The sequence below is a fragment of the Antedon bifida genome, chromosome 6, assembly GCF_963402885.1.
Source record: "Antedon bifida chromosome 6, ecAntBifi1.1, whole genome shotgun sequence".
Classification (NCBI taxonomy): domain Eukaryota; kingdom Metazoa; phylum Echinodermata; class Crinoidea; order Comatulida; family Antedonidae; genus Antedon; species Antedon bifida.
This window is the reverse complement of record NC_136231.1, coordinates 513,309-540,194: the sequence shown is the minus strand read 5'-3', so window position 1 is coordinate 540,194 and position 26,886 is coordinate 513,309. Positions and strand designations below refer to the sequence as shown.

Sequence of the window (26,886 nt, the reverse complement as noted above, 5' to 3'; positions counted from 1 at the left end):
AATTAAATGACAAAACTACATGTAATCCAATTAAATGCATGCATCTTTGTATAGCTTCGAGTAGCAAACAGGTATGCTTAAGGTATTGTGTTTTATGAGTTGTACTTATACTATTTTGAAGGTTATGAATAATATATTATGTGTGATAGAAAATTACGTTACAATTTTGGAATTTGGCATTTCTTCTACTGATTGTGTTATTTAAATGTACTGTATATATTTATATTATTTCTTAGACGGTGGAAAGCAAGTGGAAAGCAAGTATCATAATCTTTGTTATGTGAAAGTGAATCTTGAATCGTTATGATCATCATCATACCATCATCATATCATCATCATCGTCGTCGTCATCGTCCTGCATCATCATCATTGTCATATGCATGTATCATTATTATCATCGTCTTAATTAAATCATTTTCATCAAGCTAATCATCATCATGTTTGTTATCATACTGTATTTCTATAATAATTTTAATATTTAGAAATATTTATTATCAATTTTATTCAGTATCACAATTATGAGAGGGCGCTGTGACTAAATTGCTCAGTTTTGAATGATTTGAATCATGGAGGTATAAGTTTGAATGCACTCTGCGTCCAACACAAATTGAATATGACAAATAAATCGTATAATTCTTTCGTTTAGAAATGTAGTTAGCTAGAACTTCTTTTGTCAGATTTGATTTAACAGTTTCTTGTACCACAACACTTCAATTTAAGTTGTACTGTTTACGCTCTAAGTACGTTTAGACACTACGGCAGTAAGTATATAAAACATTGCTAAATCAAGACTTAGGCCTGCTATAAAAGCAAGATCACAGGCATTATACACATTGCTGCTATTAAGCAAGTGAGATATCGCCCTTAAATTGACTTAGTATTTGACTTAAGTAAGTAAAATATTCCCATTTTATTTTATAAGTTTCAATAATGTTAAGGGTAAGTGTTGGTGAATACTAAGGAATATGTTCGAATCTGAGCAAGCAAGAGAATACGGATTTTTAATCGCGATCTTCCATTTTTATAAAACCTAGTCTGGCCTGCTATGGTGGGACAATGTAAGAAGAAGTTTCATTAAAAGTGTTTGTATCTGGTCTCTCTAAGAGAATCAGTATCGTTGTAAGACAACTTGTTTTAGTAGCCAAGTATTTATCATTTAGTGCGTGTTCATAATACTTACGTTTTCCATTTTAATAACAGAAATATGTTTATACTTAATGATTTAATGGAAATCTGTTGGTGTGTGGAAAGCGTTTAAAACATGTTTTGACAGGCAATGTATAACGTTTATCTTCCTAAGAGACATCCGTACAGATTTGAGATAATACCTCCTTCAAATCACATCTTAGCCGCGTTGATTGATTTATTTGCAAACGTAATTAACTATACTTCTTACATTCGAAGTCGTTGTTTTCAATTCTGACGAGAACATTTTCAATGATGATATTTATTCATAAAGTACGTGACTGGCGATTTTCGTCACTATATTGTCAAGTATAATAACTATTAAATATATTTCCGGTTGTGTGATACAATGACAACTCATAATTTATTAATATGAATGTGTCTAGGGGCGGCTATTAAGAAAGTTTGTATGTTTGGTGGGAATAATTATATTTAATGAATTAGTTGATGGAGTGTTGAAGACTATTGTAAGTTGATGTAAAGTTAATTTAGGGCATTTTCTCGTATAAACAAGAAAAAACGCCGCTCGAATTTTTGACGTAGCCTACCAGTTTTAATTATTGTTCTTTCTTCATTTAATTATGCTTTTTTTAATTGATATTCCATTTATCACTCTTAAGAACATTGAAATATAATAATAATCATTATAGTCTAAATATTTTGTTAACCCTTATCAAACGTTAGCGATAAGATTTTTTTGCCACAACAGTGCATACACTTATAAAGATGGAGCTAATTTAAGTTGGATACCAGCTTAGATAATGAGTTAAGTTAAGTTAAATACCAGCTTAGATAATAGTATTATATCACCGAATGAGTCTGTCAATTCAACTTATATTACATTTTTAAATTTTACTAGACCATTCAATTTTTTGATTGCTAATCTTAATAGTGTGGAATTTTATAGAAATGACAGAATGTTATTTTTAAATGTCACATAGTTAGAGTCGCATGAAATTTGATTGATAGTAATGTTTGTTTTATTTGATTTTCTTTTGGTGAAAATTCCAACGATAATGTGCAGGCCTATGCCTACAGTCTTTTAAATCTAAGACGCACACCAACCAACTGCCGCTTTTCAACATTTATTTATCAAATCATAAGTTGCGTTGCGCAAATTGACAAAGATAACATTTTGTTTATTTGTTTAGATGATGCCGTCAACGTCCTGAATTTAGATACTTACAGGACATGCCTATTTATTTTTCTTTTTTATTGATATGTTGCTGAATCATAAAAGCTCAGTATTCAAATCTGAGTTACCTACATCTCTGAATGACCTGAAATATTAAATAGCACGCCCTCTGTCGCTCTGTATTTTATCAGTTATTTCGTTGATGGAACTTTATAATAGCCATGTAAACGCCCAATCAATCCTCGTGAAATATTAATATGATGAAAGTTAAGTACCGCAGGCCTACTGAAACGTCTGAAACTAGTAGGCTTTTTTTTCGCGATTGTCGCAATAAAGAAGAAGGAAACGAAGTTTCGTTTGTGAAACAGATAAGAATCGAATTCAGTCAGCAGGAGCTGACTGGATAACTATTGCAGTAGTACGCCCTCTGTTGTAGAATTTCAATTTGTTTAAAAAATCGATTTATAAAAGATGTTATAGAATATTATATTAAAAGGCATGGCAGAAAGGAGGTGTAGATCTATGTTGAAGGATTTGTTTAAATAATAATGTTTAACATTAACAGTAATTGAATTACCGAAAATGGATATATCGGTTACGTCACAAAAGCTTATAAACTCGACTAACCATCTTAAATAGCACGCCCTCTGTCGCTTTTGCCAAATATTTCTGCTACTTAACTAATAATATTAAACAGAAGATTTCTTTCGTTTTAATCATTGCACCTTTTTATCCATTCAAATGAGACTATACTATACTAACTTTTTTGTTATACCTATTCATAATGGTTAATTGTGAATCAAACGTTTTATTATTTGGGTTTTTCCCCAGATAGTAGGCCTAATATAGGCTTATAACATGTTTATGCCTCTACAAAACACTATATATTCTATTCCTTATAGAGTACCACGTTTAAAACATCGGTAATGAGATTTTAATCTTTTACAAATTATGTAATAAAGCGAAACGGTAAAAATACCCTCGTTTAAATCCCGACAAACGACCTACACTTACTTTAAAAAGTAGGTGGTTCAAAATATAATGGAGGCTGGCGACTTGCTGTCCTGATAAACTTTGGATTAATAAAAAGCGAGTCAGTATATTTGCACATAAATACTGTGTAATGAAAATATGTAAACCATCGTCGTAAGCTTTTTATAGGCTAAACTGCTCGTGTGAAAGATCGTTATGCACGATTGGCACGGGTAATTCGTAACGATGAAAGTCAACGCACTCGATCCAGCCTTCCAGGGGTTGTCTCCACAGGCTAATACACAACGAAATCGTGCCGTTTCATAGGGCTTTAATCTCTATAACCAAATCGAGTATCAGCCAAAGTGGCAACAATCATATACTACATGTTTATTAAGCAAAAGTAGAACGAATACATGACATGGTGATTACATAAGTACTTTAAATTGCGTCAGCAGGGACATTATGTTGTAGGGATTATGTTGTAAATATTTCAAACAAAGCTACAACTGATATAAAACAATTCTGGGCGTATATAAGGTCTATAAAAAATGACTCAGATGTTATTAGCTTTAAGATAAATAACACAATGGTATCTGATGCTAAGGTGTTGGCTAATCTTTTCAATACACAATTTGTAAACAACTTTTGCATAGATAATGATCAGCATTGTGATTTGGATACAATAGATTGTCTTACCAACTTTGAATGTGAACCCTTTGTGATGCCTGAGGTATTTTATGCCCTCTCACAGTTAAATGTATCCAAATCACCAGGACCTGATTGTCTGCTTCCAATATTCTTAAAGTCATGTAAGGCACAATTGGCTAATGTTTTATGTACATTCTTTAATTTAACTGTACAAAAAGGTATTTTACCAAAACAATGGAAGGATGCAAATGTTGTACCTATTTTCAAAAGAAATGGAAAACCCAAAGACGAAATGAAAAGCTATCGTCCAGTGTCTTTAACTCCCATAATTTGTAAGATTATTGAGAAATTGCTTTGCTATCGCTTAAGGGAATATCTAGAATATAATAATATCCTTTCAGAAAATCAGTTTGGGTTTAGACAAATGTATAGTACTGAACTTTTACTTTCAAAGGTTTTTCATTCATGGGCACAGAGCTTAGAACTTAAAGGTTGTAAAAATATTGATATTATTTTTCTTGATTTTTCGTCTGCATTTGATAAGGTGTCTCATAAAAGATTAATTAAGAAACTTAATAACTGTGGCATTGGTGGAAACACTAATGCATGGATTACAGATTTTCTTTCAAATAGACGCCAAAGGGTTATTTACAGAGGAGAAAAGTCAGAGTGGGTAAATGTTACTTCAGGGGTACCACAAGGGTCAGTTTTGGGCCCTCTTTTATTTTTGATTTATGTAAGTGATATTGTAAATAATATTTCTTCTTCACTTTTTCAATTTGCTGATGATCACACATTATCACGTCCTATTTATAACAATAATGATTGTAAATTGCTTCAAAAGGATTTAGATTTAATTGCTAAATGGGCAAATGTAAACAAACTTCCCTTAAATCCTGTCAAATGCGCCGTAATGCATGTTACAAGATGTAAAGAGATAGTTAACTGGGATTATACCATAGAATCAGACAATATTCCTAAAGTTACAGAATTCAAATTTCTAGGTGTTTATGTAAATAGTTCGTTGTCTTGTCATACACAAGTTAATTATATATGTTGTAAAGCAAGCAGATTGCTTGGTTTCATTTCAAAATGTAGTAAAAATATGTCCTGGTTAGCTATGTTGAACTTATACAAAGCTCTATTACTTCCAGTGGTTACCTACTGTTGTTCAATGTGGGCACCATTTGAGAAATCATATATTAATAGAATAGAAAGTATACAAAGGAAAGCAACAAGGATAATAATATTTAGAAAGGAAGGTTCCTGGGACACATCTTATTTTCATAGGTTGAAAGTGCTTGAATTATTATCTATTGATGACTTGTTTAAATTAAATAGACTTTCATTAGGATTTAAGGTGTTGAAAGGTTACTGTCCCCATTCTTTCAATGAGTATATTAAAACTAGTGAAAGATGTCCGGGTAGGCTTTTACGTTGGAATTCGAAAGGCAATACTTTTCATAATTCTGTTTTTGTTTCCTTTCCTAGACTATGGGAGCAAATACCAAATGACATAAAAGATTCACAAACAATTTCAATATTTAAGGCTGCTCTAACAAAACACTATATTTCATGTTATGTATAATTTATTTGTATTTTTCTTGTATATGGTTTTATCTTTAACTGATTGTATTGTATGGAGTGAGTGCAGAATCTGTTTGGGCTTTAGCCTATTCTCATTCCTGGTTATTTTTACATTGATGACCGAATAAATATTATTATTATTATTATTATTAAAACGCGTTTAGTAACTCATGCCATGATTGCGATAAGTTGTGTACAATTAACAGACCCCGAACAGTTGGATGTTTGCAAACATAGCAACATTTAATGTCGTAAACTGAATATATTTTTAATGTAAATACGAACGTGATCGAATTGTCTACATACGGTAGACTAAACGCCACAGCATTAGATTATTTTAAAGACAAACATGAACTTAAAGAGCCCATTCTATCAATATTGTTTATATTAATGTTCCAATACGCTTAGGCCTACACTTGAATGTTGGATGGAAAAGGTTCATGCTATTCTTCCATAAGCAGCCTTATTCGGTCTTATAAGTCTCTTAATAATATACAACATTAACCTCCCTTTTCTGCTCTACTGGATATTAAAATTAGACCTAACACTCAATTGTAGGCATAAATATTTTTTCTATTATGTTTTTATATTGTATTGTCTGTTTATACGGATAATTGCCCTTGATGTAATCGATAGCTAGTAAAATTGAATTGAATTAAGATTTATTAACCGAGGGTGATTACTCTTTAAAAAAAAATGTTCTGCATATATGATTTTTTTTAGGGTTTGGTACAAATCTATGATCATGGCTTCTGTTGTTATGAGAGATATTGAAAAAGTCGTCAATACAAAACACACAACTTTGCATCTGTACCTAATTTGATATTCCAGACAAATATTATCAAGTACGATAAGCTTTGGCTCTTTGCGGTAATTGGATTTTAATTAGTGTCTATTTGGAAGCATCAGATAATTAGAATGGCCATTATATTACAGCCGTATTGAGTGACGTGTGTTTGTTTTTGCTCATCAATCAACCATCGACAAAATGTCACATGATTTCTATTTTATTTATTTCTGTTGCTTTCGTAGACTAAATGATACATAGACCCATCATTGACTGTACGTCGACTAACATTTTCTGTTGATGAATTAGTTACTCTCTCGGTTCAAAGTGTAACTTTTTGTGGAAAAGATGTACGGACGTCTCAGTCGGATATATAACCTCGAAAATTAACAAACATGTTCCTCCGTGGTACAAACACAATTATATTTGTATATGAAAGTTAAACCCATAACGGTGTCACGTGTTCACAAAGACAAGTACAACCAACTATTATATATGTGTAAAATACGATATTAATATTGTAAATTCATTCATTAATTTACATTAGAAACAGTTTAAAAAATAATAAGCAATTTACAATTCTAATAAGTAGGCCTAATACAATAATAGAAACTGTTTTAGAAGTACAGTAATATTTAAATAATATAAAATGAATATCGCGTTAAAATAGTTGTTTTGGAATTCATTGATGCACAGAATGTCATATCAGGGAAGAGTTAAATTACAATTTAATTTAATTTAACTCTTCCCTGGTCATATTCACACAGCAAGGGCGTCGACTGGTTTTGGCAAACCTTAGGGTCCGGGAGGTGATACTACTACAATTTTGTGGGGGTTTTTTTAGGCTATCCAATATACATTTGCTCAACAATTCAGACCATTTTTACCTCACCAATTGTATGTTATATTTTTTTGCGTGTTTGTCTGTTGCAGGATAACGTAAAAACTAAAAGACAAATCTTTACCAAATTTAAACCACAGATAGATATGTGGTCACGGAGGACTCCATTCAATTTTGGAGGCAATCCGAACCAGACCCCCAATTCTGGACCACTTTATTTTGCTAATTTTAGGACTACGTTAAAACTCACGATTCTTGATATCTTTTTACTTCTGGCGGTGCAAACAAATGTTTGCGTCATCTTAAAATCGCTTACATATCTTAATGTTGTTGTTACTGGATTTAATTTAGTATCAAGTTAAACGAGGTTTGACATCAATGGAATAATTTGGCCTATGCGATTACATTCTTTTTGTCATCCACAACAATGCACACACAAACTGACTTTATACTACACATAAAGTAGTAAACTGCAGTCAATAACATCGCACGCATACTATACTATATAGTAATAATGTGACATAGTTTCAAAATTAAAATAATGAGGCGATCACGATGTATTTACGACAAGGGGATCTGCTTTCCATGGTTATATCAAACCACTTTTAGTAGTTAAATACAAGAACGGTTAGTGATAGATAAAGAAGATTGGTAATTACTGTATTGCTTGTTATATCTTTAACTTCAAGTTACACTCGGAATCTTAAAATATTTCGAATACTTTTACGATTTAGTCTAATCTGATAACCAGAAATATTAGAGTACTAAGATATAATTTGTCTATAGTTTCAGTTTTCGCAGGTAAAAAGGTTGGCAAAGTTTAATGAATCTTTATACACTCAAACGATTAAGGTATTTTTCACGGATCAGAGGTACATGTATGTCACTATTTTAGCCATTAAAAAATGCAAAAATACAAACCACATAAGTTTAGAATATTAGCCCATCTCATTTATGTAGCAGATCTGATGTGTTATAAGACCTACATCCAAAATTCATGCAACTACTGTATACAATTTCGCGCAGCTCCTAAGGTCAGACATATTAAAGATGTATTGTCCCTCAAAAACATGATTAATAAAATCAGACTTTGAAAAGGCCATTTTGTAGTTTTAACCAAGTTAATCACTTCCGTAGAAAAAAACTCCGACAATTAATGTTTTCACTTATAAAATTAAATGACAAAATAAACAGTTAAATTCAACCAAAAACCCATTGGCTGGCTGCCAATTTTACTATTTGTTGCTGTAAATTAAAGTTGTTTCTTTTAATTGTAATATTATTCTGGATATAACTTGGAAATATTTAAGTTAGTAGCCTATTATGGGCCAGAGACATTATTCATAAAACATTCTTACACTTAGCTTTGAACGGAAGAAGTGTTCAAAGTAACTTTATCAGGACTCCTCTCATTGTACTGTCATGTAGTATACAATGTTTAAGTAATGTTCATACAACGTCTGGAATGTTAAAATTAGAATTAGATGTACAGCCGTTCTTAGTTTTACAATTAAACAGCTGTGATTTGAGACAGCCAGTCAACTTTTGTGAAGAACTAACTGTTTATGTTGGTAATACATTGCTTATTTTCGGCATTTAGTCAGACGTGGTGATGGATAAGTTAATCCACTGTGCGTTATTTAGACCTACCAATCGCCGGTCTAACATTCATGAGATAATTTCTTTTAATTATGAAGAAGATGTGTTGTCGCGTGTACTCGGTTGCTGAACGATTTGAATAACGAAGAAATAGCGAAACGCGTGGACGAGCACAGTTAGCAAAGTACGCGTAGAAAATCTGATTAGTGCGGTTCGATCGCAAGGTTAATTGGAAAACACGGAACGCAGTGGGAGTGGAATGGAAAAGATGAAGATGAGCTTGGGGTGACTTGATTCTGTTGTGCAACAGTGTCAGTGATTTTTTAGATCATGTGATAGGGCCTATCATAGACCATGGAGCTCCATACACCATGGAGCTCCATACGTATAGACAATGAAAAATTGACTAAATTATAAATTGGCTACAATTTTGACAAGATACTCAAAACTAGTAACCATTTCACTTATAAAAGCTACTATTATATCTATTATTTGATACAGAGATTAAAAAAATCACATAAATATAAATTATTGCAATAGTACATGTAATAGTATTATCGTCAGAATGGAATTTATAAAATTCTCGTTATACATAAACATTGACTGTATGTTTCAAAGAGGAAATCATGATCATATGAACTTGAACCAAAACTTTAAACAATGTAATAACAGTCGAAGTATCAAAGGCTTAGTAATTGATTAATTAGAGTAGAGTTTTATATTCAGTGCAATGTATTTGTATATTCGTATATTTCAAGCTAATCTTGTGTAATTCTATTTGTTTTAAATATTAAATTGAACATAGTGACGTAATCACTGACTGTAGTTTATCCTTCTTAAACGTAAGTAATACGTTATACGACAGTGCTCAGTAATTAACTGCCATAATGAATGTAAAATAATGGTAACTTTAACATCAGCATCATTTAAAAATAGTACAGACAGTTCATATACCAAGCATCTTAGAATTTGAATAATTTAAGTTCATGAGTTGACAAGAAAACCACCAATGACATGTAACTAAGCTGAGAAGCACGGTAGATGAACTCTGCTACAAATTAATGGAGATCATTACTCTATGCAAGTAGACATAGTGAAAAAGACAATTATTTCATCAGATACGTTGAGTAAACATCCTGAGGATGTGGCGATTGAAAAAAATCATCTCGTAAAGCAAGCAGACGATGTATCCAAGGAAACAACTACGCGCGGTGACAGGATTAGCCGCCATTATAGTCCAAAATGCCACAGCAGGCCTAATATTAGGAATGGTAAAGTAATAAAGTCAATGTTCCCTTTTTGTTACCTTTTGTAACCAACGTTAGATAACAAAATGTTACTTTTGAAGTGGTGTGTTTCTACTGATGTGTACGTTTAAATTTTCCCCACTTCCAATAGAATGTGTATTTACATTTCCTCACCTGTAAAATGATCAGCAGTATTACTATACATAACGTTTCTTAACATTGGTTGTCGAGTCGTGTTTTATTTTTAATGTGTGATTCTTCTAAAACTAGGACTGTGCCGTTTAGTTCTTTCCAAGTAGTCTCTTTGACAGTCATTATTTACCAAAATGTAGTTTCGTAAATAAAATAAATGAGTAACACACAATGTTATATGTCTTAATTTACGTAAGACCTTTATTTGGAATTATGGCAATGTATATGAGAATAATTAAACGTTATTTAGACTCATTGTTGTGTTTATCGTTGTGTTGATATTGATAAACGATCCACAAAGAGCAACCATTCTATTTTTGCGGGCTTTTAATCGTCGATTACAGACTAGGCTTAGTATTTTACTATAAATATTTGTAAATGTAAGAGCTCCACAAGGTTATGGAACTTGAATGTATCTAAATATGAATATATCGAATGCAACGGTACACTTTAAAAAAAATCAAAGTTAGACCTATGATTTACAAAGAAAATGAATTGAACTCGGAAAGGTTGACAACACAATATCAACGCGATCGTATACAAAAATGCGTACATCAGCGCGACCTATGCTCAACTGATCAATGTGTCTGTTCGATCGAGAGAGCCGTCGATACTAATCAAAGAAATTCGAAATGTATTAAATTAATTCATTTTTTGTTTTCATGTTTGTAAATGTCTAGACAAGGACTCGGAGGATATAGATTGTTATTCTTAATCTTATTTGAGTCAGTGTTGTTATTCAGCTTTGGTTTATCTAGCTTTGATTTATCTAGTTCTGGTTAAACCAACACTAGTTAATCTACTAATCTAACACTGGTTAATATAGCTCGTTGGTTCTAGCTTTGATTTATCTAGCTTTGATTTATCTAGTTCTGGTTAAACTAACACTAGTTAATCTAACACTGGTTAATATAGCTCGTTGGTTCTAGCTTTGATTTATCTGTTCTGGTTAAACCAACACTAGTTAATCTACTAATCTAACACTGGTTAATATAGCTCGTTGGTTCTAGCTTTGATTTATCTGTTCTGGTTAAACCAACACTAATTAATCTACTAATCTAACACTGGTTAATATAGCTCGTTGGTTCTAGCTTTGATTTATCTGCTCTGGTTAAACCAACACTGGTTAATCTGATCTTTGATTACTTTATCTCTATGGTTAATATGCTCTTTGATTTATCTAGCTCTGATTTATCTGCTCTGGTTAAACTAACACTGGTTAAACTAACACTGGTTAATCTAACACTGGGTTATCTAACACTGGGTTATCTAACACTGGTTAAGCTAACACTGGTTAATCTAACACTGGTTAAGCTAACACTGGTTAAGCTAACACTGGTTAAGCTAACACTGGTTAAGCTAACACTGGTTAATCTAACACTGGTTAATCTAACACTGGTTAATCTAACACTGGTTACTCTACAATAGCTCTGTTTATATCTAACATTATATGTATATTACTCCTACTGTCTGAAACACATTTAATTATTTAAATCATGTAACATGAATCTCAATCATAATATTTCCATCTGAAGAACATGTTATTTATACCAGAAGGCTGCAAGTCTGACGTGTGATCGTTAAATTTGCCAAAACATTGCAATTTAAAACAAAAATAGGGCATCAAATTGGTTTTGGTACATGACCTTTAATTAACTGAACTGGTGACATTAAAATCATATTTATGTTATATAATAAATGTTAATATTTAAACAATATAGTTTGCTCAGGATTCTGTGAAAATAATGGTTCTGTGTGGTAAGATGACTCCCAGTGGAGAACATTATAATTGTCAAATGACTATGTTACAACAAAACAGAGAATATTACATTCATAAAACCTGACAAGAACTTTCTCCCCTGAGGGTAGAAACGATTTTAAGTCATTAATGATAGTGATTTGTTATAGAATGACAATGATTATATCGACACTATATAAGGGGTTAGCCTTCGCTGGAGGCTTCATTGTATCTTGTTTCATGGCTGATATTACCATAATAGTTAATTTATTCAAAAAGACATTGTTGATTGGAATATTCATAATTAATATTAATTTTATTATACGACTGTATGTATGAGAATAAACGTATAATTTATCTAAATTTCATTTCATTATTATTTTGCGAATAGCGATTATATTAAATATAAAAATTAAAAATAATAATTAATAATAATTACTATTCACACTAAAGTATATTGTAAGCATAATATGCACTAATTTTCTACTGTTTTGTTTTTAATTATGGTTTAGTTATTAAGAATCTTAACTAATCATTTTAAATAAATACTTACTATTTATAATTAACAATAACAACCATTATATGTCGTTATGTCAAACAAAAAATCCAAAACAAATTTGCCGCGTATTATTTAATAGTCCTACCAAATATTACGTACGATGACTCTGTTAGAATTCACATATAATAGTATTACTACTTATAAGTCATAAATATGCAATACAATCAATAACACATATCAAGTCATGTTATGCAAACATTAACATTATTTTGTTTTAATTTTGCAGAATATTTTACCTTGTCCGTAAACCGTTCTTTCCTAATAAATGACCGCTAGCGGATAACCTTTGTATCGATATAGGCTGAATATAGGATATAGCGATGACGACAACACTACCTGACAGCATACACAGGCCGCCGTTTGACGAGGAGGGAGAGAGCTATAATATATTTAACAATATGAACCGAGATCTGAATATTAATATGACTGAAATGGTTGCATTGCAGCCTAGCGTCAAAGTCCGTACCCCTATTTTAATGTGTACTCTGGGGGTGACGGGAAATATTATCGCAATCTGTTTATATCATACAAGCGACAAAATATACAGAAGATTCATGTTTTATCGACTTTTTCTAGGCCTGTTTTGGACAAACATACTTGGATATGTTACTTCGTATCCCCTGATGCTCATGGCTTTTGAAGCGGGATTGAATTGGAAAGGAGCAACCGCAACTTGTAAATTTCATGGTTTTTCAATGTTATCTTTTGGATTAGCTTGCAGTTACATAACAGGAACTATATCTATGGAACGATTTTTGTCGATTTGTCGACCGATTACGCATGCATATAAAATGGAGCGTCGTAAAGCCCCTTGGACCATTGGATTATTGTGGATTATGTCAGGATTTGGGGCGATGCTACCTTTGATGGGATTTGGAGGGGTACAGTTGATGTATCCAAATACATGGTGTTTCTTAAACTGGAGAAATGAGGAAACTGTAGCTAAATTATACGCTTGTGTCGCTGCGTCTATGATCATCGGTGTGGTAGGACTTGTCGGTGGGTGTGCTTCGTTGTGCACTTTAGTTTTGATCCATTTTAGGCTCAAACCACCACAACGCCGTCCTTACCCAGTTGACGAAAAGGACGTTACAGGGAAAGTGAGACTTAAAATTCAACTGGAAAGAAAGTTTGAAGTCTGGATGCTTGTACAGTTCGATTTGTTAGCGGGAGCATTTGTGATGTGTTTTCTACCAATAGGGGTAAGTATATAATAAGATATGCTTAACACCAATAATAAATAGCCGCAATTCCCTAGCTATTGGCATGCTGTGCTTATGATGCGATATTCTATAATCGCTCTATACCAAGCCTCTTATTTCATACATTAAATGGTCATGTCATATGGCATGCCGTTCATTCATTAAAGCAAAGTATTTGTGATGTGTAATTTCACTAAGTATCAAATAATATTCCCAACAGTGTCACAGTGTCTACAAAATACCATTGTGAAAGACCTACTGAATGAACACTCATCACATCACCCCTCTTCTTTTGGACACTATTCAGATGGCATCCCTATTAAGGGACATTTTCCTGTTAAACAAACGAGGGAAAATATGTGTTTACGGCCATTCCATATTCAAGGGACACCTCTGTGAATGTGTCCCCTTAATAGAGGTTCTACTGTACCAAGAAATATTGAGGATATAATAAACAAGCAAATTAAGCAAAATGAATGATTGAAATATAAATTCTTTGACTAAAATTCTCGAGTCCATTTTTTGCTGCATTTTATATATTTGTTTTATAATTAATTATAGTATTAATAGTAATAACATTAGCATGCGATTGGGTGTCATACAAGTACACATCCATTATATACACGATTCAAGGGGAAGAGGATAAGTGTTCAATGAATCTGTATTAAGAATCTAAGAGTCTCTAAATATTCATATTGTCCTGTGTTTGATTACTATTTTCACGCTTTAATAGGATATACTACTCAACTGTAACCGTTATTCCTGATGATTACTTAATTAAGTCTCTAAATATTGAATCCCAAGAGATGATTTATATTATGTTTTAATAATAGAGGATCCGATACGGTACACTATCAGTATGTTACATAATGAACATGAAAGCCATGCCCTTCGGTATAGTACCGTTTGTTTTAATGATAGAGGATCCGATACGGTACACTATCAGTATGTTACATAATGAACATGAAAGCCATGCCCTTCGGTATAGTACCGTTTGTTTTACAATACAATTATGCGAAATAAATATTGTACGGTATGCATTATGCATGCTACTAGAAATCATCATTAATGTCACTATATTGAAATAACACAGTATAGTCAACGAATGAAATAACACAGTATAGTCAACTACAATGAAATAACACAGTATAGTCAACTACATTGAAATAACACAGTATAGTCAACTACATTGAAATAACACAGTATAGTCAACTACATTGAAATAACACAGTATAGTCAACTACAATGAAATAACACAGTATAGTCAACTACATTGAAATAACACAGTATAGTCAACTACATTGAAATAACACAGTATAGTCAACTACATTGAAATAACACAGTATAGTCAACTACATTGAAATAACACAGTATAGTCAACTACATTGAAATAACACAGTATAGTCAACTACATTGAAATAATACATTGAAATAACACAGTATAGTCAACTACAATGAAATAACACAGTATAGTCAACTACAATGAAATAACACAGTATAGTCAACTACAATGAAATAACACAGTATAGTCAACTACAATGAAATAACACAGTATAGTCAACTACAATGAAATAACACAGTATAGTCAACTACAATGAAATAACACAGTATAGTCAACTACATTGAAATAACACAGTATAGTCAACTACAATGAAATAACACAGTATAGTCAACTACAATGAAATAACACAGTATAGTCAACTACAATGAAATAACACAGTATAGTCAACTACATTGAAATAACACAGTAATTACATAACTATATAACAGTAATGTCACTATATTGAAATAACACAGTATAGTCAACTACATTGAAATAACACAGTAATTACATAACTATATAAAAATAACAGTATTAACACTACATTAAAATGAATCAGTACTGTCATTTTTTAAATAAACTGTAGGTATAATACCGTAACATACCATTACATTACGAGAACATCAGTATGACACTATACAGTAATTTCCACTACATCGAAACAGCAAAATAATGTTCACTATATTCAAATAACAAGTAAATGTCCACTATAATAGTAATCTCCACGATATTGTTTAACTAGAGAATTATATCGTAGCTTCATTCAAATCAATGTACATTTTCTAATTATTTATTTCAAGTTTTGTCCTAATGCATTTACAATTCTTAGCAAGAATATTAACTTTCGACGTTTTCCCATTTACCATAATGTCGACAACTGGATATGATATTGACATTGCACCGATATATAAACCTAACGTGTGTCAGAGAAAGTCAGTATATTATCATTCGAGTAGAGATAATGGATTTGGAAATGCAGGGGAAAGAAAAAGACGATGATATTGCAAAGAAGAGGGAAAAGTATGAGATGTTGATGGAAATAAGACGAAAATAATAGGCAATGTTGACGATAATAATGAAGTTAAAAAGATGATGACAAATAAAAGGGCAATATTTATCATACTATAACAGTAGACTAAATAAAATGTATTTATCTCCTTAAATCAGTCAATCAAATAAATATAATTTCTTACAATATAGGCCTACAGAAAAAAATGATGGCGCCACTGTTTTAAAAAAGGAGAGCTTGTGCCGAAAGTGCCTACATAAAATAATACTAAAGAATACGATTTAAAGATAATAATATTTAGACCATCATATTGTGTAAAAATCCTGTCAAATTATGTAAACTTTAACATTAGGCCTGTGGTCCGGCACATGCTGTTAAACAGATGTCATGTGACGCGGGTACACCAACTGTTTCATGTAATTGTATGATAACATAGCGTTGTAATATACAGAATGAACGGATCTTGAAGAATTAATTAGTTACAATAAACTAATTTTATCCAATTGAATATTTGTGTCAAGTATCTTGTTTAATTGCTAGAGTAATTAACTACTAATTAAGCTTTCTTTGAAGAAATTATAATAATCTAAAATTTAAAATAGGCTTGCATTCAAGAAACACCATCCAAGACAAAAGAGATATTTTACAATTCATATTATACTTAACACATCCAATTGAAAAAGCTATATTATAACATGGAGTTTTTCTATGTATAGGTCTAAATCAACATGGTAAAGGGTCTCCTTTTATGTTTAATGTAATGGATTTTAACTATAGTTCACACAATAATATTTTCCATCATTCCTATATTTTTACTGTTTATCGTCACCAATGTAATAATCCTTTGTCATTCATCAAATTATGTGTTGGATATGAGAGTTTAGGTCTAATTGTTTAGGAGTCATAAGTGTAGTATGAGTATGTTTTTGAATTAAATTTGTCTTGTTACGTGAAGGAAATGTGAAAACCTTTAGAAAGTGTGTTGACAACGCACGAAACGTTGGGTGACTTTCAACGTTTTTTCACTTTTCCTTCGCGTAACAAGAAAGATTTCATTAAACATCTTTGGAAGGAAATGAATTTATTTTATGTTACAGTATGAGTAGATGTAGGCACTGGCCTGGCCCTCTAAAGTGAAATAACAAACAAGATACAACAGCACAATCTACCCGGAAAACAAATACACATTATGCTAGAAATCCAAAAGTAAATACAGAATATTATGCCTGCTAATTGCTTTAAATAGGATACAACGTGCCCATGGCACTCAAGAACAAAATCCGGATCACTTTTGAATTAATTAACCTAAGCCTACGGAGAGCAAATAAGAAGCTCAATATCAGCATCAATACGACCTTGTTTTACCTCTTTATAACCCATTCAATCCACTTATATTAGGTGCCCTTAAAAGTTTATAAATTGTTGAATCTATTGGCTATAGCTATTAAATAAATACTTAATCTCTTTGTGTTTTTAAACCAAGTAGCACTGATGTCCTTGATGAACAACCAGACGAATAAAATGAGTAATATCAGCACAACAAATTTGGATATATCGTGCGAACGGGGATTATCAGTAAATGATTATGCTAATCAAACGAATGAATTAATGTCAATAAGCGAGAATGAAAAATGAGAGAATTCATACATTTTGAATTTATTATAAATGGGAACGGGTAACGAGTATCCGAGTTACACAAGTTTCAACTCTCAGACTTATTACAACTATTTCAGAACTTAAAGGAACTGATTTTTTAAATAAAAAAATAATAGTTTATCTTTATTCCTTATTGTATACCTACGTTATATTTATGTATCAATGTGGAGACGCAATGTTTCGTTTACTGTGTAATCATTTCCGTTTCCAGTCTTTTTTTTAAACTTCAATCAATGTTTTATTCATTTTATATTGCTGAGTGCTTATTGATTTTATTATAGGGGAATAATTATACGCTACAGATAAAACACTCTGGCGTACTCCTGAATATATGATAATATTTATTGACGGTGAAAAAAAAAATCATCGGTATCAACATCAACATGAATCCGAACTCCGTGTGAACGTAGATTTAATCATGGTTGAAAGAGCTCGCGCGCGTGTCAAAATGGTGTTTCTACCTCGTTTACGCTCACAGTCGTACGTATTCGACTTTCCAATACACTCAACGTGAACCATCAACGATTTAGTGATTATACTTTCTGAACTCGGTATAATATTCTTTGTGTTATTTATAGTACATAAGAATTAACGTAAGGAATCCCCTGTTATAGACATTTCCTCATTTCAAATCATCCAAATAGCGGCCTAATACGTTTGAATCCTTTAAAAAACATTAGTAATGTTACTTCGGCGAATATAAAGGAGATTTTCACTTAGCGAACTTATGTAGGCCTATATTTAACTGTTATAATAGCCAAAAGATTCAATGCAAATATTAAATTATATTATATTTAATAGATTTGTATCTTTTAAACGAGAAGTATATTTGTGTTAAAATGGTTTACATGTTAAATGGTTTAGAAACATTAGGACTGCTGTCCCTCTAAAAACACAAAAATACGGGATAAAGTGTCTGGAACTACGGTACCATCCATATTAAAAGTCAACACCCAACAACAAAACAAATGGGAGTGTAGGTATTCAAATAAAAATTATAAATGTATAATATACAGATAATATTTATATACAGAATTTCAGACGGACAAATGATCAAGCCTAATGATTAGGTATTAAAATTATATCACATTGTCCAGTTGTTAATACTAATGGACGGATATATTAAATTAAAAGGTATCGTATTGCTCGTGTTGAACTAGGCTGGTTGTGTATTATACGCCAAATGCATATTCAAATTCGTGTTGTCCAAATAAAGCAATGTTTTCGTGATTCTGTCCTTTTACTGCTAAACATTTTGTCGTCCAAATGGCATTGCTGTGATGACATGTGTTGGCTGTAACCTCTCTCGGTTTTCAGAATTTGGGTTTATCGTTCTATATAGGCCTATATATTATGATTGTTGATCCTTATTGTTCTTCTGTCTACACTACCAAACTAGTTTGACAAAAAAAAGTATATGTTCCCAAATATGGTAGTGATATGACATCATCATGTCCATATATGGAAGTGTTATGGTATGTAGGTTCGTCTGGACAATGATATTTGCCAAAGAGAAAATGTATTGCTCGTCTGTATGTTTTTAAGGTTAGGTTATCGTCCCAAAGAACCTTCACTATCTGACTTGTGACTGCCGTTTCTTTACGGTTTGGGTCCGTCGTCCACAGGAATCTACAATACGTGATCTTGTATGTAGATTTGTATTATATTTTAAATTATAATACGTGACTGTAATGTTTGGGGTTGTTCTTTTGCAAACAACCTACAAAAGTGATGTTCAAGCGTCTGTACTTCTTGTAGCAGCTGGTTTCGTCGTACAGAAAAAAATATGCGATTTGTCCTGTCAAACTGACGTTCTGTATATGGTTGAAAGATATCAAGAAAGCTATGTATGTAGGCCTAATAGTTACCGTATTCTTCACCGTGAAAACAAAAATATGAACATTATCTTAAGTTAATTATCTTACATTTATTGTTGGTATCATCAACCTTGTGAAGAGCTAACCCTTTTAACGTTGTAAGTTCCCCTTACAAATAAAATTTGTTTACAACACACGGAATTAGTTTTCTATCAATCTCGATATATGAGAACCGGATTCGATTTCAACGCCCATCAACTGTTCAACTGTATTTTGAGATGTTCTGATTAATATTTAACATCGGTATGTGCATTGAGTTCCTGTTCAAATGAATCGTACACCGGTTTGTAATCAGAGATATCAGCACTTGTTAGTCCATCTGTTCACTGCCGAATATTTCATGTGTTTTTTCATCATCGTGAACTAGATTAACATTCACACTTTTGACGAAGTGTCCATCTTTCGTCCCATTGAGATTGGGATTGATTGTGGCACATGTATACATATCATAACTAAACTGAACAAATATATATCTCCAGTACAGTACAGTTTTGTTCCTCCCACTCTGATGCCAGTCGCATCCAAGAGGCAGTCTTCTCTAGCATCCAAATGCTGGGTCCGACTGTTGAAAAGCTTCCTTGACTGGGTTAGCTTCTTAGCTTGACTAGGATCGCACTAAGGAGATTGCTTAATTTGATCCATGGGTCCATTATTTGTAACATTATTAGTATTAGGCCTAGAGTCGTTATCATTCATTGATTAATTTGGGGACCTGACACCGTCTAAGCCCTCGATCAGAAGGACGTGAGCCCGAGCACACGCGGGCTTTCTTACGCCACATTTCCAGCGTACCGTTTAGCACGGGGATTCGGGGCCGGCGCTGGGCTGATCCCGCTTCACTCGCCGCTACTGAGGGAATCCTTGTTAGTTTCTTTTCCTCTTAGTAATATGCTTAAATTCAGCACGTATTCTCGCCCGATCTGAGGTCGAGTTGGTAGGTCAGTGTGCCCTAACCCTGATCGTATCCATCCCTACCATTACCCGTATCCCTCGTCATCGTTCATATCGTTATCACATCATTGATGCTGCTGACTAATTACAAGAGTTTGAACTCAACTTCCCCATCATACATTGATATCAAACCATACTCTTAGGTCATTAAGATCATCTACAAAAAAATAAACTTAATGTTTCAAAACCGGCAACTGTTTTCTATGGCAACAGATCATTTTTCTGCTCGTCTTTGGAATGATCTGTCACAAGTTATTAAAGAGGCAGCATCAATCAATTTTATAAAGTCTTAAGCAACATCGTTTTACTTATTTTGGTAGGATAGATAGACAGATGCCATTTTCACTCGAGCTTTTGCGGATTATGTTCCTGCGAGTTCTCGTGGGAGCTTCAAAGTGCTAGGGCGATGTAAATGGTTCCTCTGCTTTTCTTCATTTTTTGTGTGGCTATCTTAGGATATTTAATGGATCATTTTGTGTGTAAAGCGCTTGACATAGTATTAAGCTCTGTCTACACTATCACACTTTATGTGACAAAAAAGTGTGATGTGCCCATATATTGACATGATGATGTCATATCACTACCATATGTGGGCATATTACTACCATATTTGGGCACATCACACTTTTTTGTCAAACTAGTTTGATAGTGTAGACAGGCATGTATTACCGTATTACATTTGCATTATCACAATAAAGTAATAACACTTGATCCTTCATATACAGTTTTAATATATAGTAATTATTATTAATATTTTGATAACTAAAAACACTAAAATAAGATGATATAATTACGTCATTGAATCTGTTTACAAAATACATCTAAACCATAATGACGCACGCGCATTACCGTTAAATTAAATTACCAAGTATAAAGTCAATCAATCCAACAAATATTTGTCACCAAACACAATTCTAAGAAAGTGACTTTAAGCATCGGACTTAAGTCAGCATACCATAGAGTATATGGTTTTTTGAGTGACTCATTATTACTATGAAGACGTATCTAATTATTGTACATTAGAGACGATAATTGGATGTATTTGGAATTATTCCGATGAGATTTAACCAATTGTCCTGAAAGTGACGGATTGCTCACATTTCGCACAAATAAATACAGTCGACCTGATGAAGCTGTTCAGAACAAAGTGACCCTCGATAATACAAGACTTTAGACTTCTTAAAAACAAACCTCTACTTGCTATTAAGTTATTACTATGAACTATGTACAAATGTCAAACTGGTTTCATTTTCCTTGTAACAATTTTCAATAATACTGGATGGGCCTGCAATGATCTTCCATTTTCCGTATAAAATTATATATATTTATTTGTATATCAGAATGTCACAAATAAACTATGCGGGGACACCACTACTTTAGGCCTACGGAGACGAAACGATGTGCAATTAACGGATAACCACAATGCAAAACATGTTTTCTTTACTATTGTGTAATCCTGTATAAATATGTTGTATAATAAAATAAATAAAATAAAATAACCCTTATTCAGTCAGGATACATTAAGAGGAAACGTTGTTGGGTCCCGGATGTGTCCCTATAAATAGAAAAGCAAGACGCATTCATTATATTTCATTATTTCATTATATATTTCTTCGTGACAATTTGTTATTTACTAATCATATAGAATATTATTAATATTTGCTTATAATATTTGAATAGCATTCAATTCAAACAGAACCTATGTTTAAATATAACCAGGGGACATCTGTGTAAGAATAGATTTAAAAATATTAAATCGTTATTCATGATAAATTATTGTAATATCTGCGTGACAATAAAACCATCTGTGTATAGTTTGTATTGGATTTGAGATAAGCAATATAGAAGTGTGTTTGCTTTTTTTTCAGATGCGTATAATTGCTAATACAACAGGTCAACCAGTGGATAACTCAAAGGATTTGTACGCGTTGAACATTGTGTTAGCATTTCCAATCGCAGTGCCCTACATGTATATATTTTTTCATCGACAATTCCTTTCGTGTTTCTGTAGTCCGTGTAAACGAGTCTGCTGTCCAAAACGACGTGATTTGGAAACGACAGCTGAACGAACAATTTATGGACCCAGCATGGAGTTTCCTATGGATTCGCTTGAACGCAGCTTACCAAATTGCAACAGTCAAGTAGTAAGCGTCAACTCTGTTCGACGTAACGGTCGTATTATGACGGGATCAAACGATTTGACGCGTTACAAAACGGATAAAACGTGGGTTCACACTCGAGTACATGACCCAAAACTGTGGACATCACATGATCAAAATGGGGACAACATGGATAAGTTGTCCTCCATTTCTGACGGTGAGAGACTCGGGTCGTCAGAAGATGACTGTTTGTCCATACAAGAGATACAAACAAGAATGGATGCCCCTGAAAGGTGAACTTTGACCTGTGAACTTCTCAGACTTCTTGTCAGTATCTCTCTATGCTCATTTTCTGTCTATTACATGAGATGTATTTGAAATGACCACAAACAAAATTGATAAAAATACATTATGATTATAATAATGAATGCAATGTAGCAAATGGCGACTTTTAGTGTTGATTACAACATTTAGAAAAAGTCTTTTTTTCTAAAATATTATTTCGATAATTTCATAATTTAAAATAAGTCGCAAAACCGAATGTTCAAATATATCTCGTACTTTTTTTCTATTTCTTCTTCTAAATTTCTCTCTGACTTTCTTCCGTCTGAATATCTCTATATCAGTATGATATAGTAATAAGTTAATATTTATAATGTTTGATAATTTCAATATACTATTTTTATACAAGGACGTCTAACAGTAATTGAGTCCTGGAAGTTTAGAATTTTGTTATAATTCGTCTGTTTTGTCATTGTCATCTCAGTGCAAAACAAAAGTGTATTTGTAATGAAAACACAAATGATAACTCTTGTTTTCTTTTGTTTCAGATTTGTGCCTTTAAGAGCTCGTAATTATCGATCTCCAATAATTCCACTTTCAAAACCACCTTTTTTAACGACAGCAACAATCAGGTCGTTAACAACTAGAACTACTGACCATTCGGTACCATATTCTACTGACCATTCGGTACCATATTCTACTGACCATTCGGTGCCATATTCTACTGACCATTCGGTACCATATTCTACTGATCATTCGGTGCCATATTCTAGGAACGATCCCTGGAAACCTAAGATGCCCCGTCCAGTAACAAGTTATGAAATGTATAATATAATGTTAGAACATGAACAAAGTATTGCACAAGAGCATGGATATTCTGCTCCTATTTTATCACATCTGTCAACAGAGATGAACTGTAACACTAATCCAGGGCTAGACTATCACGAGACAGACCAGTATAGCAGTAACGACAGTTTCTCGGCGGATACTGACTTTTTAGAACCACTTTTTCCACCAATAGGCAAACAGATTTCAAACAATAATGTATGTTCTCGTCATGAAGTGATATGTAAGATAGAGTCGGCGCTTTGAAATTTAAGACAATAATCTCACTTTTCATCACTTGGATTTCATCACCACATTATCAGTACTGTATCTCCACAATGGCATTATCTCAATTCAGTATCAAGGGAAATTCTGTAATACGGTGTCACATATTATCATGTGACGCCTGTATTACGTTATGGTTAGATTAAGCTTGTTATTATACAGGCGTCACATGTGATACATATGACGCTGTATTACACAATCTACCTATGATACCGGACAAATTATAGATACAGTATAGACCTACTGATAATCGACTAATTTCATCCTGTATATCTGTATAAATTGCAAAGTTTTAAAACTGTAATGGATTGTTGTTTTTTAATAGTAAATAGTTTCATCGAAAAAAAAGTACAAACATTGATAATTTTACTAATAAAGATATTTAAAATAATGACTTTTTTTTCGAAAGGTTTTAATGAAATGGGAAATATAAATGAGTGGACAAGCCATTACTTAAGATCAATATCAACAATCTACGTTGATGAAGTCAACGTAAAAGGTTCAAGGTAAACGTGTTCATTCCATTAGCTTTATACAATGTATATTCAGCGACATTTAAAATAAAATGATAATAACTTATTTTAATTACCAATATAATTACTTAACTAGTTGCCGGCCGGCTTCTCCCAATGGAAAGTATTATCTTCAGAGTCACATATACCAGTAACAACTTCGACAGTAAGTAAATGTCGAAATCAACTGTTTCTTTAATGTTAAAGTTACAGCTACATTCAGATGTGTTTTAACATTAAGTTACACTTAATGGTACCTTAATACACAAATATATTTTCTACTTTTTTAAACAAAAAAAAAGTATGGTAATGTGAAAATGAAGTGATTGTAAAATAGCTGTCTGGCCAAACGCAGAAATATTCGATACATGATCCCATTAATTGGAATATTCATTGATAAATATTATTTTAATACAATATCTACAAAATGTATTGAAATGTTGCAATGCAATGGTTTGATGTTGAAGTATAGATAGAGATTGTTTTGCTTAATGTTTTATAATTTTCCCCTGGTTTATGGAGTTAATAAAAGTACGTCTATAATTACACAGTGGCAGCTCACAATCATAATAAGGGTATTGATCAATATATAGGTCATCTATTGTCACAATAAGATCATAGTAGCCATTGATTACAATCAGCTTCACAGAAAGATAATGGCAGTTATTAATCATTATCAGTATAAGATCGTAAGAGATCATAATATGATGGCAGCTGTTAATCATAATAAGATCAAAGAAGCTATTGATCATAAGATTAGCAGCTATTTATTATTACGATCATGCAGCTATCGATCATAATACGATCAAACATCTATTGATCATAATACGATCATGCAGCTATTGATCATAATACGATCAAACGGCTATTGATCATAATACGATCAGCTATTGATCAGAATAAGGTCATGATCATAGCAGATATTGATCATTATGATCTAACAGGTATTAATAATACGACTATTTGTTTTTGATCATAAGATAGCATGTTATATTGGTCATAAGGTCATGGCAGCTATCGATCATAATAAGATCATGATCATAACAGCTATTGATCATAATAAGATATATGATCATAGCAGGTATCGATCATAACAAGATTGTAGTTGGCGATTCCAATGAACACGTAAAAGGAAAATGATAATGTACCATCTTACATTTAATAACTTAAACCAAAGTAAAGTTACTTAAACTAAATTAAAGTTGAGAGAGAATTGATAAACGTGTTTAAAGTAAACACTAAATTCAATATTTTAGGCCTAGTAAACTTGAATTTGAAATCAACTCGTAATTAATTGTAGGAAGTTTTAGAACTTTACTTTGGGCCCGAAAAAAAAAGAAGAAAAGCTGAATAGGCCTAAACGATTATTATTTTGAAGGTAATAGTATTGTTAATTAGTTTAACATTGATTATGTTCTATTATAGTGACTCATTTCTACAAATCGTGATAAAGTGTGCAAGGTTTTCTAGTATTGTTTTCAACCATGTGTCGATCATTTTCAAAGACATTAAATCATTTTTTAAGTGGTTATAAATACTGTATAGCATTTTGTACAAAACACCACCTTCACACGTTTAATCCTTCGATTAGTTTAAGTTGTTTAAAATATGTTTTAATAACAAAAATAATTTATGAACAATTGCTTCTTTGTTGTTATATGCTTGTATTTCAGCTGCATCTTTCAATCATTTGGAATAACTTATTTCTCCATGGTTTAATGTTTTGCGATAACTTACGAGAGGATGTGGAGTTTGATTAACTGTTCGTCGTATGAGCTGACTGGTTGAATATAGAGGGCGTTACTTATTAAAACTGTTTATGAAAACACTACCATTCATACCATTACATAATTGCATCCAATTTGTAAACGGGCCGAAGATTGGTAATTTTTCAAAACAATTGTCTGTACCGTGGTACAGAGAATGTTTTCGAAACATTGCAAATATGGGCTGTTCAACATTTGAATTTGAAAATATTACCTTAAGAAAACGTTAATAAAGAGCCTCTTTTTTACATATAGGCCTATTTAGGGTTATAAATAATTGACAAACCTTTTTGAAAATGTATAATTTGCCTTTGAAATAATTACGCCAGGAATTATTTACCTTTGTATGCTTGTTATAAGCAAAACGGATAATGTTGTATATTATGTTTGGGCTACATAATTAATTAGGCCTATTATGGCTTACTTGTAAAGCAGTTCTCCCGTGACAATTTCCTTAGTTCAGCTGTAACCATCTATGTCCTGGAAACACATATATTCTTTAAGACAGCAACGTTTTGCCTCCTGGGTACTTAGTAACAACATGTTCTTAGTGAGGCACTTATAACCAAGAGAGGCAACCAAGTTGATAGAGGAGTGTAGTATTAGGC

The 26,886-nt window shown here is 32.4% G+C and overlaps 1 protein-coding gene across 4 annotated transcripts in view; it reads left to right on the top strand.

The window, feature by feature from the left end:
• Positions 1–26,127, top strand: part of LOC144845845 (uncharacterized) — a 48,551-nt gene extending 22,424 nt beyond the window's left edge. For all 4 annotated transcript variants that reach the window (XM_078703308.1, XM_078703306.1, XM_078703307.1 and 1 more), the window contains 3 exons: positions 12,720–13,695; positions 22,378–22,901; positions 23,439–26,127. In XM_078703308.1, coding sequence (XP_078559434.1) covers positions 12,814–13,695; positions 22,378–22,901; positions 23,439–23,982 — 1,950 coding nt within the window. In that variant the 5' untranslated portion in view covers positions 12,720–12,813 and the 3' untranslated portion in view covers positions 23,983–26,127. The remainder of the gene's footprint in view (positions 1–12,719; positions 13,696–22,377; positions 22,902–23,438) is intronic.
• Positions 26,128–26,886: the final 759 nt, after the last annotated feature.